Here is a 14,370-nt window from a genome sequence, read left to right on the forward strand (position 1 = left end):
CTTTGCGTGTGATGTAAACTGATCTGATAATTGGCGATTAAATCTAAGGCAATATGTGTGTAAAGCAGTGTCAAAGCCACGTAATCTTGCCACTTATGTAAGTGTGAGTCAAAGCCTGCTTTTTCAAGCAGCTGTGCATCATCACAGCAAGTCAGCACTGAGTTGACACAGTAGTCTAACTCTCCTTAGTTAATCCACACAAAAACGGTACTTGAAAGATACAGTGAGTATGCGGCGACCCAACTGCATGCTCTTGGAGGTGGGTGACCAGGTAAACGCATTATAGAGGGTGAGGTGCGCTTACCGTCTTTTATCGCAAATTAACACTGGTGAGATACCTTTTGGAAAGGCTTCCAATGCAAGACAGCGCCAGATGATTAGCTTTTACAGTTAAATCGTCAAAAATTTGGGGATTCATCCTTTAGGCAAGTTCAATTTGTACTCCAAAAATAGCCTATGAGAAAAACTATTTATGATAGCTTGCTAGTGAGCTATTAATAAAGTACAGTGCTACCAGTAGTGATTAACGAGCTGTAAAAAACTTTGCTGAAGGGTTATGTGATTGAGGCAGAGTTCCTAAATGATTTTAAAGCCATAAATCTTACTGAATGATTACAGTTGGACTTCGGATTATAATCTACACCTGGGCTCACAATAAAATGTGCACAAATAAATACTACGGCCTCCTGCTATTAGGAGGCCATATTAGGTGACCAATACGTACTAATTGGACTGCCTAAAAGGGAACATGTTGATAAAGTCGGAGGCCTAATCACGCGACTTTACCAGCAACCACTCATTAGAAAAATACCTTTTTCGAATTGGGTAAGTAAACTTAGAGGTTGATAAACATCTAATTTTCGCCAGGTATTCGGTCGAATAGTTATCAGAGTGCCACCTCCATGTATCCGGAAGTCTCTAAATGTAGTTCATGCTTGAGACATTCCACTTTCACAGCACCTGCGTAAAGAATGATAATGGGTGTTATTCACACGGACGCATCCGCATTCAAATCTGCAGGACATGTCAACTCCTTTAAAACAATATCCGAAGTTTGCTCTGCATCTTCGTACGCATCCTTAAAAAAGTCGAAAAGGGAATGGTGATACAAGTCCAATAAACTCTAGTAAACTCGCGAAGGAAATCTCCTTTGATAATTGTTTTCGGCAGAGGCTAGGTAATGACCATCCGTGAATATCACAGAGGCTCCAGGAATGAATTACCTACTTATTTCACAAAAAAAATGAAGCAATGTTCTCTGAACAATAAGAGATTATAGAAATATTATCCACGCAATTGCTAAAACTGCTGCAATCAAATCGCATTGTTTGGAAAATTCATAAGTTCAGACAGATTTTCTCGACTAACATTTGCTTCTAGTTTCTATCGAACATTTTAGGTTTTTATTTGCCTTGATCTGTTTGATATTTTACCCGATAGACAAATTACCTCTAAACTCCGAAATAGCCGAACAGCATCAAGTCCATTGATTTCATCCTGAAGGCTTCTGAAGGAGTTTTTATTTGTTAATGAGTGTTGTCTACTTCTTGCTCACAGCTTTGGTTCCAGTTTATTCTCTAAAGGCGTGTATCTGTGTCCATGCATTACAATAAGTACCTAAACAGACAGAAATCCTCTACGCAAATTAAGCACTGAGATTTGAAGTTTTGGAAAGCATTTCCAAGGTGGAAATTGGGTTAATGGTTGACATCCATAAATTTTATTCGACGGAATTTTTATGAACAGATACTGCTGACCTGAATGCTAGCTAAGCATTAGTTGTGTAACGCAGTCCCACCCGGATTCGGTGGTTCAGTGCAGTGGGAATCGCCTGTCCTCATGCAGTTGAACTGGAGCATGCGCACAGTTCGCATGCTGGTAGTTCTAATGCGGGTCAGAGTTCTTACCAATAAGGGACTTCGAAATATGCATACGTATGTGCAAGGAATGGATTCGCTCGAAATTTTGATTTTGTATATGCAGGTTAGGAAATCATGCAATGCACATTACTCAGAGCCTGGAGGAAGGAAACCTTGAATTACCGATATTAGTTATTGCAGACTTGTTTGATAAAATGTATCATTTTTACGAAGCATACTGCCAAAAGCTCTGATGAATGTGCGTAATTTAACTTTTCAGGGAATTGGATTATCAGTGTGCACGATTCCTCTATATGGGCGCCTAAATGCCAGTCGATGTTGTAAGTCGATCGCCTATTTTGAATTTTCCCTCCTAAGCGTTATTTTTTTGACACAACCAATTGCTAGGTCATGTCGTTCGAATCCAAGAGCGTTTTGCAATCTTACATATTATAACCATTTCAAATATTCGACTTGAGTCATTTCATCGGGCGTGATAAGCAACTGTGATACAAGAGCCGGCTCGTTAATGTACCGGGGTCCTTATCAAATCGAGTGATTAAGCAGGCAGGCAGAGGTGGGTACTAAATGGCGTAACGGCATTAGGCATGATAGCATTAAATGCCAACTTATCGCTGTACACAAGAATTCAAAACTTGCGTTTAGCCGACTGAAGATAATCAAGTCATGTGTTGTGGTGACAAAGAAGTTAGGCTTAGTACATTCTCAGATGGAGGGATCGGTAAGCATGGTAGGCAAATTAATGCATCTTCTGAAAGATGGACTTTTACACTATCGCCAACCTACGTGCACCAATTTACAAATACTACATATGCCAAACTGTGAGCTGCATCAAACTACAGGACAGAGTATCGGTTATGCGCAGATAAGGTCGTTTTAAGCTCAGTGATACTTTTTATGACACAGTGTGGTGTAAGACACTAGAGTTGAAATTAAAAATGGGTACGTTTAAAAAAGTATCGGCTTAAAAAAATAACACAATTTAAAGGGGTTGATACTAACTCTGATAACGAACTTAAAGCGGATGGGGTGACAATCTACATACGCATAAAGGGCGAGGATCTAATTGGTACTACGACCAAAATATTCAAGCCTAAAGAGTTAAAAATTATTCATTTAAAAAAAGTGCTGTTCAGCTTTGCACATTATAACGTACCTGGCTTTTGTGAATTTCAAACCGAGAAGCATAAATACTAGTAAGGACGATGCACACTTGCATTCTCTCAATCATGCATAAGCTTACTGTCAAAATTACGCAATAAATGGAAGATTAAAGTAAACACTAGGTTCAAAAGAAGCAGAATCTTGAGTGATGAAGGTTAACTAGCGTCTAGTGGTGTTCGACCTTGGGAACAATGGAATGCCACATAGCTACTGGTCTACCGGGGCTCTGGATCATTTCATTCCATTGTTTCTGATTAGATGCCTCGTTCACAGTTGTTCCAAGATGAACCTTTCCAAAGGTCCTTAGCAGTCCTCCATGAGCCCGGTACTTGATACTACATGTCAGATCTGCAACTATAAGTTTGTCTCGTCTCACGTTAAATATCAGGGTCTCGCCGAAATAAGGATTAACATTGCCTTCACGGAAGCCTGTCTTTTTGTTGGCAAGCTTCTTATTTCCAATGTGCAGAGTAACCGAGACTTGAGTATCTGGATACCGCTTTCCGTGCAACAGAGGGAGCGCCAGCTGGCGTGCCTCTAAAATGTGCACATGAAGTTCCTCTGATTGAAGCACCTGCTTGAGAACTATACAAAGTTGCCCTGGCTCATCATCTGCGCCTAATGATGGGCCCAAATATCCCACAGCTTCATACGTCTTCCCAACGTAGTTCTCCATAGGAATCGCCTCCAGACTGACAAACACCTCACCAACGACAAGATCCTTCAAGTTTGAGTCGTAGTCATAGACAATCAAGCGAATATGGGCTCGTTTTAGGCAATCATAAGGCAGTTTGTAGCTGAATTGCTCATTGAAACACGCGCTTTGGCAGTTATGCTTGATGTCCGTCTTGTAAATTGGCGACCTTTGCTTATGCTTTGGTTTGGGCTTGTCGACGGGATCATCGATGACGAGAATCACTTTAACATAGGGATCCAGCTGATCAGAGGCCGACTTGGCACTCAAGTCCATAACTTGAATGACACCCACTTTCAGTTCGTTTGTCTTCATACTGTATTCGAGAGAGTACTCCAACGTCCCTAGGGCATCCACCTTACCACCCTGACCTGGCAATTGATCGACATAAAGAGATGGCATTTTCTGATAGGTAGGTCTGTGTTTCTGGCGCTTGGAGCAGCAACACCTGAAGATACAAATTAGCAGAACACACCCGAGAATTATAGCGATGAAAATTAGGATGAGAACGAAGATGAGTAAAGCACTGTTGGTAATGTTAAGAACGCCACCAGACCACGCGAGGAAGGAGTTTGACATAAGATGATCGGGCTGGGGAGTGGTAGCGAATTGTGTTACGCTGGTGACCGCCTTCGTGATCATGTTTCAGCAATAAAAGCACAAAACATGAATAGCAGCGCTATCGACAACCAATGATGCAGAAAATGAGCACAAACTTTGCCCCTAAGTCGATGAAAGTGTGAAAAGACGCCTTTGGATTCCGATTGGTTCATCCACACGGCGAGCTCGAGAGTGTGCCATGAGTGTGCCTCAAGAAAAAAATTTATGCACAAGCCACAAATGCAATTGGATACTCTGTAATGTCGTGTCGGAGCGCTAGTTAACCACTGAATATGCAAAAACCGGAAAGTCGTACTGGTTTATGATCCACCCTCTGAATCAAGGAAAAGGCTATTTTGACCTAATACTATTTGATTCTGTTTTGGATTAATGAAAAAATTAAAAAGAGCTCACACCGGACGCAAGAATGAAACATGATCCAATTAGCCAAAACCACTGGAAGAAAAGTCTTAGCCTCTGAAACGTCCCAGGATTGATGAACTTGAAGATGACTACGTCGTTTTGGGTAAGTAATTTACCCAAAAGTAAATAAATAAAACTGATTTCTACCGCTTTACTGTCTCAGTTCGTAAAATTGACCACCGAATATTGGTCGGCAAAGTTTAATTTAAAACTCTGAACTAACTAATTTTTGCTAAAATAATTAAATTCATTAGCCCAACACAAACTTCATTATTAATTTAAGCTTTGCATCTTGGGAGAATTGCTCCCTTCGAAGACTTGCTCTCATGTGAGATGTTGAAATCTAAAGTGAATGACAAAAATACTAAATTACCAAAGTGGTTTTAGCATCACGGACTTGTCATACACTTGGAGAAATTACTTCAATGCACCTCAATTTGAGAGGAAGCAGTAAAGATAAAAAGTACCCGAAGGGGAAAATTTGGCTGTAATATTTATAAATAAAACATGAATGCTACGTTTCTTCAAAGTGTTTGTAAACATCGCTGCATTAAACTGGAAATTTATTCCAGCTACTACCATTCTGACTAAAAGCAGAGCATAAACCTCACTTTTTTGCAATTTCAAAAAATTCCGCTTCCATTTTGCATAGCTTTGACTGTAATGCTTTAGTAGTCTACTGAACTGCGTTTGATCACTTAAGGCTCCGCAAACTGTGCTTCCACTTGGCGCCATGGCCATGACTTCCTACAATTTTAGAAAAGACTCAGGACGCTACATCAAACTTTAGAATTTTTGTTTGTCTTGGAAGCGTTTCGGTCTAATCTAATAGTTTGTTCTTAAAATAGATTTCCTGTTGTGATTTAGCATTCCGAAGAGGTGACATAGGAAAGTGGTACTAACAAGTTCCTCAGCCTTAAGATTGCAATTAATTATGAAAGAAACAGAGGAGTCTAGTCAATAACCCCCTCTGACAGGCCTTTTATATTTTAACTAAAAGATGAAGAAAGCTAAAATTTCAACTATTATGCTTTCCATATAGAATGAGCAATGGTGCTTAAAAAGTGATTCAAACTGTGCTCGAATTCTGATCAACCGTTTCCTATCAAGTGGCCATTTTAGTTATAATGCTCGATCAAGTAAGGAAAGCAAAAAATAGAAACGAATAATTTTTAGGTCATGTATGTATTGTACACCAAGAAGACGAATTTAAGATGATATTAAAGTACTAATTGCGGTGAATCTTTTCAAGATTGCTTTCAGTTCAAGATATTTTCGGGTTACACTGTTATTTCCACGAGTCGGTAACCCATATAAATAAAGAGTAGGCAGATTGAGATTCTTTACGCTTTTTTATTTTAAGTAGCAACCCGCCGTCATCTAAACTGCCTGTTAAATATCCTGATTCGCCTTAGTGGTTATGGTCTTTTTCTTAATAAGAAAAATTAGATTTTGCAAGGCTAGTTCTCTCTTTGAATGGTCTCTATTAGGTGATATTATTACAATTTGGTGTTGGCCACTGTTATAAGTGGCGAAAGTACTTTATTAAAAAACACATGGAAGCAGAAGGTTAAATGCTTTGATAATGGGTTTTTGTGCATTCATGGATTGCAGGGAGAATATAGTCGGACAGCAATACAAAAATGCAGTCATCTCGAGAGTTCTTGAAGTAACCGTTCCAATTATTTAGAGGGAATTATAATTAGAAATTAAATGTTCAGCATCCTTTGTCTGAAAAAAAAACTGTTGTGGCTAACAGCCTTTTAATGTTTAACTCTTAAGGTTGCGTTTTGGGAACTCAATAATCACAAAAGCAATTTGACATCACAAATAGAAGTTTTCATGTTATTAAACTTTATCGTCCAAATATGCCCAATATGACTTTCCACTGTTACGGTTCAGAGATGCTGATAAATTGCGTCCCGTTGTTTTTTAAATATTTACAACTTAGCGAAAGTCCTGTTGAGTTCAATTTGTTTAGCATCGGCCTTCTTTTAATAGACCCGGTACTAGATATTACCCATTTGACTGCCTTTAGCGGGAGTGGTTTTCTCATTTGGCTTTTTTTTGTTCCGCTGGCAACCGCTTATCATGGGACTTAATTTCGTCTTTTTTTCAAAAGTAGAATGAATTTGCAACTTCTAAATGAAGTAAATTTGCAATCTTTGAAAATATGGAAATAATAAATGGGTTAGGGATATAAACCCACCACTTTCATGTCCGTGTTTTCATATCTAACTATTTACACTCAAATTCAGCGTTTAAACTTGGTATTTTTCAGCATGGGCGCCTATTTCCCCCTCAGCAAACTTTTGTTAAGGCAATTAATAAGTAAAACTGACCTCTCAACCTTTTGTCACGTCCTTATTATGCATCGCTGCCACCTCCTTGACCAAACATGGGCAATAGTCTTGGAGGTTTTGTCCCAAAGTTTGCATTAATAAAAGGGTTTTTTCGAGTCTATATTAATTTGATGTTGTGAGCAAAAAGGTATTTTGTTTTCTAATAATTACACGTTAGATGCGATTTGGAAAGTTCGAGTCTACTTTTATTACTTATTTTCGAGCATAGATTTCGTTATCAATATCACTATTTTAGAGTAATGACTTCCGCTATTTTGGAATAGATGTTGCCCTCGTTGTTCATTCTCTTCAAATTTCCGGTCTCTTTAGTACATGTGATTTTTAGCAACACATCTTTGTAATTTACAAACAGTGCTTATCATATATGCTTTTTAATTTTTATCATGAACAATGTGGGGAATCATTTGGCTCGTTCGGTGGGCCAATCTAAACCGTCACAGTAGTTAGGATAGCGGTGCTGAAATGTTGTATTCTGCACCTACGTCGAAGGGGCTCACTTTGTTTGCATAACGAAGGGCTCTGGGTGATCCCAACCCTTTTTGGCCCAATTCTTTTTTTGTATTCCATAACGATTGACCATTTTAGCACTCAACTGCTCTTCGTTAGTCCTTAAACACGCGGCACGCTTTCAAGTGTTTTCAAGCAGCATCTTTCCGATTATATTTGTCAGTGTTAATTTCAAATGAGGGTTAAATGGACACCTTTGTACGATACACACAACCTTTTAATACTGCCAGAGCAGGTTGTAACGCTGCATACTATCCCCCCAGGGAATAAACTTTTGCATCATTCGGTCATACATATATTTAACTGGTACATTGATTACCGAAAGTGGTTTGCTTAATCCGTTTTTTTCAAGAAAACATTTGTCTCTTACTTTGTCATTTAAAGTTTTTCTCGAATTAAAGGTCTGTGGCAGGAAATTAGATTCCTTTAACCGCTTCTGTTCTCCGTTGCTGTAATTTCTTATACGATTGCCAAAAAGGTAAAGGCGATTGGGGCTTGACCTGCAGGATACTTTTGTTCCCACTAAGGCACTGATCTTTTACCTACAACTGAGTCGTTTAGGTTACTATACCTACAGTTAGGGCTCAACATTTCTCTCGGAATATCAACACGCATGAAATGAAATGGGCATACTCCCTAACAGCTACAAATTATTTGGTTTTCATGATTTATTTTCTTGTTAGGCACAGAGTGATTTAAGTTTATGATGCCTCAGCATTCATCAAAGGATGACATTAATTCACAATGTACATCATAATCCTTATTAATTAGAGAATGTATTCCATGTCTGCGACACCACGCAGATTTAACTAATGCGCTGTTTTCACGCGTATTTTTAAATGCAGCCCTCCCTTAATTTATGACAATACAACAAGTGTTACTGCCCAAAATATGGATTTGTCTCTTAACGACGATTGGCCACCTAGGGGCAAGGGCTCTGTTCTTGCTTTTTATTGGCCGGACTATTTAAACGGTACCTTAAACCCGAGCATGGTTAGAAGAGTTATCTTTATATGGGCGCCTCAACATGTACAGCTCAGTGGCTACTGGGAAGCACGAAAAAGGTAGGCCTCTATCATTTCCTGTGAAACGACATTTATAATTTTATTTTTGGTATGACACTGAAAGGTGGTCAAATTCAGAATTTCAACTCGTTAGCGAAGTTTTCAGGTAATATGGAAAATGTTGCGATGTTCGACTTAAATCACTAAAGAATCTCTATCATTGTTCTCATATCTCTCGAATCAGGTTGAATAAATATGTAGGAACAGTATAAGTTGGCAGGTTTATTCATTGTATAACTAGCGTTAGCGGTTGTCTACTACGAGAAATTGCATACCTTTTAGTATTTTGATGTCATTTTATGTCCAACTTGCCTGAATGGCAGTAATACTAGACTCTATTTTCTAGTCATTTGGCAGTGAAGAATATTTCTGCTGGTTTTTGTAAAGTAAGGAACCTTCCGGTACACAGGTTTTAGATGTCTGTTTAGAACTTCTCAATACTTATTCAAATAAAAGTGTCTTTCGTGAAATAAATTTCTTCTACAATGAACGAGTAAGCATAAATCTATGAGTTTTAAAGGCTAAAAAACAGAGGCCAACGGAGTGATTTTTGGATTTCTTTTTGAATTGGAGTAATTTCCACAAAAAATTATCCATAGCATTTCTGCAGATTTTACGGACTAAGTTAAATAATTTTGGGGAAATTTGTTTAGTGTTTCGACGAATGTTTTTAATGTGTGGGAGGCAAAGTCTTTCTGCTCGCGACGAGGTAATTGGGTGTGGTTAATCGAAAATGCATTTCAGCCATTCCCATTATTCATGCCAAAAAATTGGCCGGACTGTTTACCATATGCTAAATTTCGGTCCTTCTCTATTCACCGTCCCTCACTTTTACAGTGAAGGAATACGCGTAAATATATACATTCTTTGGGATTTGGAAACATGAAATAATCAACCGTCGCAATAAATTTTATAGCTTGTTCGAATGATACGCTTTAGCTGCTAAAGATAGCAATACAAAGAGGACATTGGGTTTCTGAATCACGACTAGGTTTGTCATTTCCGCTAGAAAATATAAAACACAAGGGACCTAGTTTTCTTTTGGCTGTTTTTGAAAAAAGAACGAATATATTTGCAGGCGAAATGCTTAATGGATGCAATGAAGCTCCCCTTCTTGCCACACCTATCAAGGCTGAACTCGACCAAAAGTATTTAATCTTTCCTAGTTGCAATGCTGAATTCAATCCTAAATGGTTATCAACTGTTATCCTATTTGTCCTTTGCTATAGATTTCGAGTCAATTAAACGTTGGAATATGTCGTGAGTTATGCAAAAATGATTCTCACAAAGAAGGAATAGAAGCTTGTTTAAAAAGGAAAAAACAAGAAAGCCATGCTTTTTGAATTCCAAGTGATAACGGCTAACAGGAAAATCATAATCCTAAAGTGTAAGGATGAATAGGTATTCCGTAGATAGTAAGATTACAAATACATAAGTCCCCTTCTGTCTACACGGCAACAGATAAGAGAGAGGTAGGTGGAAGGCGTCATCATAAAAAAAGCAAATCAGGTTATCTCTTTCATTCATCTTTTCGAAGATATCGTTTGTGATTCAGACAAGCGGCAGGGTCCGTATGTGCCCCCTCCACCACTTCACACCTTGGTGGCTCAAACGAAATTTTCGGCAAATGACTTGAGGCACCTTTACAAGGCCTTCAAAAACGTGCGTTTGTTCTCCCGTTTTTGAGCAATTTAATGTCGCATAGTCAAACTATATCTTCTTTCGGGCTTTGCTCACTCAAGTTACAGCAAAATGAATACTCGACCATAAACTTTAAATTATATTGCATTGTTATGCAACCAAAAACGCATTGCCGTAATGCTTCCTTGCCATGCCAAAACAAGTTTACTTATCATATGACATAGTGCAGCATTGAACATGCTATTCGAGTGCCCTGAAATCTCCCTGAAGGCGGTTGAAGGCAATAATACTCGAGCATAATATGCATTGCCGACGAACAGAAGGGCTTAGGGCCACTGCCATAGGCCGCAGACCCGGCTGCCTGGCGGAAGTGCAATGGCGGAGTCCCTAAGTGGCCCATTATCAAAACTGGAAGTCAAACAATTAATGAGAGCATCACACTAGCAAGCACGTCTTTCCTCATAATTTGACTGCTTAGTTACCAGACTATGCTTGCTATTACCTAATTGCCCAGAATATCTGTGGAAAAGTTACAGGTTCTGCAGCGTTGGACGCTGTTTTTCAAAAAGTAATAGTTGATGCACCTCATTGATTACGAACAAAATTGCTTTTTGAACTTGGGCATACCTGATAGAATACGTTACTGACGTGGAGCAGCATCTACGAGTAATAAAAGTTTATATTATTCCCACTAACACAAGATCAAATATGCTTTCTAAAATGCCCCTAAGTTTAATTTAAATGTCCTCAAAAGGTCTGTTTATTTCATTTCATCACCTCGATGTAATTTCATGCTGAATCTGATGACAACACAAAGATAATTCCCGAGAGAGATTCAACCATTTCTTTTTTTGTAAAATAGTCCCAATGATGAGAATCATGACTTTCCTCTCGAGTAGTTTATGCGAAAAGGCGGTGCTTAAAGTCACTGAGTACATCGTGACTTGTTCATCTACACAAGTAACCTATCACAGAAGCCTGGCATTTTTGTCATGAATGACAGATTGTAAATATTTCCGTTTAATCACTAACCATAGTTTCATTTCCACTACTCAGGAGTGTTGCCTGGGTTATCCATCAGATGTCATTGCATTTGAAATTAATTCAGGAATGCTGATGCGCCTCCTTTCTTTTACCACCATATTGTGAATAAGCCCAACACCAACTAGGTAGTAAAACTCTTCTCACACACCAACCTTCAGTAAAAGGATGTGCCCTCTGAGATTGTGTAGTTGATAGTTGATAAAATATACTTGATGAAAATCCACCCAAAACACTGAAATTTGAAAGTCACGAAACTAGTATGTGTAGAAAGTGTTACAGATGGCCGACAAGGTTATTAAAATCCAACAAATATAGCATTTATATTTAATAGATCGAAGTAGAAAAGAATACAACAACATAAATACCACGGACGTCATAAATAGCAGAGTGGGTCAAGCGGGCCTCCTATATATTGCATCATTAGCCGGTTTTGAAGATGAATTTAGTAAATAGTGAAAGAGAAAACTCATTCCAAATGCTGTCGATTCAAAACTTCACTAAACAGCATCTTTAGGATTCGATTTAAACCTGCTAAAAACAAGGCTTTTTGAACCTAAAAGACTGCCAAAAACCACATTCAACTTATTTCGGGTATTTGATGAGATTCAAAAACAAAAAATCTTTGCTTAAATTACCAAGAGATTTCCTTTTAGAGGCATTAAGTTAAATGCGCTAATGCCAGATTCGGTAATTTTTGACAAAGGATTAATAGCACTTCATGTTCAGTTAAAAGAAAGGCAACATCTCAAGGCATATGCTCTTCCTTATGAGGTGCAGAGGTCAGACCCGTTCTAATATCGGCCTAGTTATCTTTTGCGTCTTTTTGAAGGTCTGCCATTCTGGTGTTGCTACCAAGGAGACATTCTGTGCAGCTCTCAGCTACGTCTTTCACGAGGCCGGTGAGATATTACCAGCATTCCTTTGATCTGTCTTGTATAGAGACGGGTGTATGTCCTTTCAGACATCGAAAACCATCTATCCTGCGCAAATATGCACACCTTACTACAAGGCGTTAACCCTACCCTCTTATTTCTAAAAGCGAGAATTTCACTAACTCAAGTGCTTTACAATGCATGCCAGTAAGTCAGGCAGGTCAAAACAGCTAACCAACTCCCAAACATAGCAACAAAAAATGGGAACACTACTAGGTCTATCCCATGATGTCTAATGGGTGTATTCTTTTATAATTCTTGCAAAAAATTATTACCCCGAAACAATAGCACACATCCAACACAAAAATGAAAGCGCCAATAAGAGTGATTTCAAGCTTCAGGTCTCAGAGTAGGAACCACTTGCTTCTCACAAGCCGTCCGACGTTAATCCAAACTCGTCCCCTACACCATGTATTCGATGGAAAGGTTGTGAGCAATAAAACTTTCCAGATTTAAAGCGTTCAGCATCGTAAAATAATTTTGATGGCATTTGCATAAACTTGAGGCACGGCCTTGATTCACGTTCGAATTGAATTACCACTTTTAGTGTCACAAAGCTACGCAATCCTCACATTCAATGCATTCGACAAATGCTCCCGAGGGCACATAACCTTTTCGGTATGTTTCTGCAGTATCTTACTACCGAATCCGAGCGTCCAGCGTATCATTTGCATACACTTTTTAAGAATGTGCTACAAAAGTAGCGTTAAATGACCATTTGGCTATGATAGACTAAGATGTAATAAACAAAGTTTGACTTATTTTGTGATTGTAAAAAAATTCAAACTACGATAATCTTAGTACTTTTAACTATATTTTGTCGTGAAACGAGACGCGCGTAAGCATTTACATTATTCTAATCTTGATTACAAAATTCTACTACTTCCGAATTGCTTAACTGGGCCCGGCAGCCATCATGCCTCGACGTTGCAAGCAAAAAAGTTGTCAATTTGATACATGACCCCGGTTCGGATGACATCAGTCACGAATACGTCTTAGTAAGTTAAGACAAACCTCCACCCATGAACACGTGTTACGATTACTCAATGAAAAGAAATGCTCCATTTTTTGATAATGCGTGGCGTTTGAGAGTGCCAAACACACCATCGCAACCAAATATTCCAAAGCAGATGACAACTTTTTTTGCGAGGACTTTGTTCAAACCCTCTCCCGCCTGCTGCACGGAACGCGAGAAGAAATACTCAACTGGGTGTTTGATCTCTACGACTTCGACAAGGACGGCTACATTTCGCGCCAGGAGCTGACAGCTCTCATTCGAGCCGTGCACAACCTTCTGGGAGCACCGCACGGCTCCAGAGGGTCTGTGGAGGATATCGACGAGAAGGTGAACTGGATGTTCAACGTAAGATAATAGTTTTAATGAATGTTTGAGGGGTGGGGCCTGTATTTTACCAGCTGTGTAATAAGTTGACACAAATTTATTTCTAGTAGCTTTTTTTACAAACGCCAAAACTATGCAAAACGGATTAAGCTACTCTTCAAGAACCGAAGCCAAACTATGCAAACTACTTCGCCATTTGCAAATCATTTATTAGGCCCCTCTAGATTGGCACTGAATGTTACGGTAGACGCATAAAAACCCAGGAACGAAAACGCGGCGCAAATGGCTGTCATAATGTACTAACAGGAAGTCTGTTTTGGACGGAAACAAAAAAGCAATGAAAGCAGTCCCGTAACGATCAGTATCGAACTGAAATGCAAGTTACACTATCATCCACGAAGATGAAAGCCCATGACATAGATCAAGGGCACGGTTCATAGCTGATTGCAGCGTTGAAGTATTTTTGTCATAACGAACCAAAACAAAGCATATTTGGGCATCCATTTTATGCTCCTGACATCGACACTATTGCACGTCTGCCTTTTGAAATAGAAATTCGACGTAGACCGCGATGGCAAAATCGGAAGGAGGGAATTCATCACCATCTGCCTTCAGGTGAGCAATTATTGCCTTTGCCACTCATCACCATTTAGGATCAAATTATACTGGAGTCACTTAAAGCATTCGGGAACTCTCTCTAATCCCAAACACAATGC

The 14,370-nt window shown here is 39.0% G+C and overlaps 2 protein-coding genes across 2 annotated transcripts; one reads left to right on the forward strand and one right to left on the reverse strand. All coding sequences in view use genetic code 11, as the record gives it.

Moving 5' to 3' along the window:
- Positions 1 to 3,210: 3,210 nt before the first annotated feature.
- Positions 3,211 to 4,380, reverse strand: EGR_00826 (Synaptotagmin-2; the record flags this gene model as incomplete). The annotated part of the gene is made up of 1 exon (XM_024490075.1): positions 3,211 to 4,380. The coding sequence occupies one exon, from the start codon at positions 4,378 to 4,380 to the stop codon at positions 3,211 to 3,213; it is 1,170 nt and encodes a 389-aa protein (XP_024355478.1).
- A 7,754-nt stretch (positions 4,381 to 12,134) lies between these two features.
- EGR_00827 (Kv channel-interacting protein) lies at positions 12,135 to 14,355 on the forward strand (the record flags this gene model as incomplete). The annotated part of the gene is made up of 4 exons (XM_024490076.1): positions 12,135 to 12,279; positions 13,440 to 13,675; positions 14,207 to 14,269; positions 14,308 to 14,355. The coding sequence occupies 4 exons, from the start codon at positions 12,135 to 12,137 to the stop codon at positions 14,353 to 14,355; spliced, it is 492 nt and encodes a 163-aa protein (XP_024355479.1).
- Between the last annotated feature and the right edge of the window lie 15 nt (positions 14,356 to 14,370).

The sequence above is a fragment of the Echinococcus granulosus genome (genome assembly GCF_000524195.1).
Source record: "Echinococcus granulosus chromosome Unknown EG_S00003, whole genome shotgun sequence".
NCBI lineage: Eukaryota > Metazoa > Platyhelminthes > Cestoda > Cyclophyllidea > Taeniidae > Echinococcus > Echinococcus granulosus.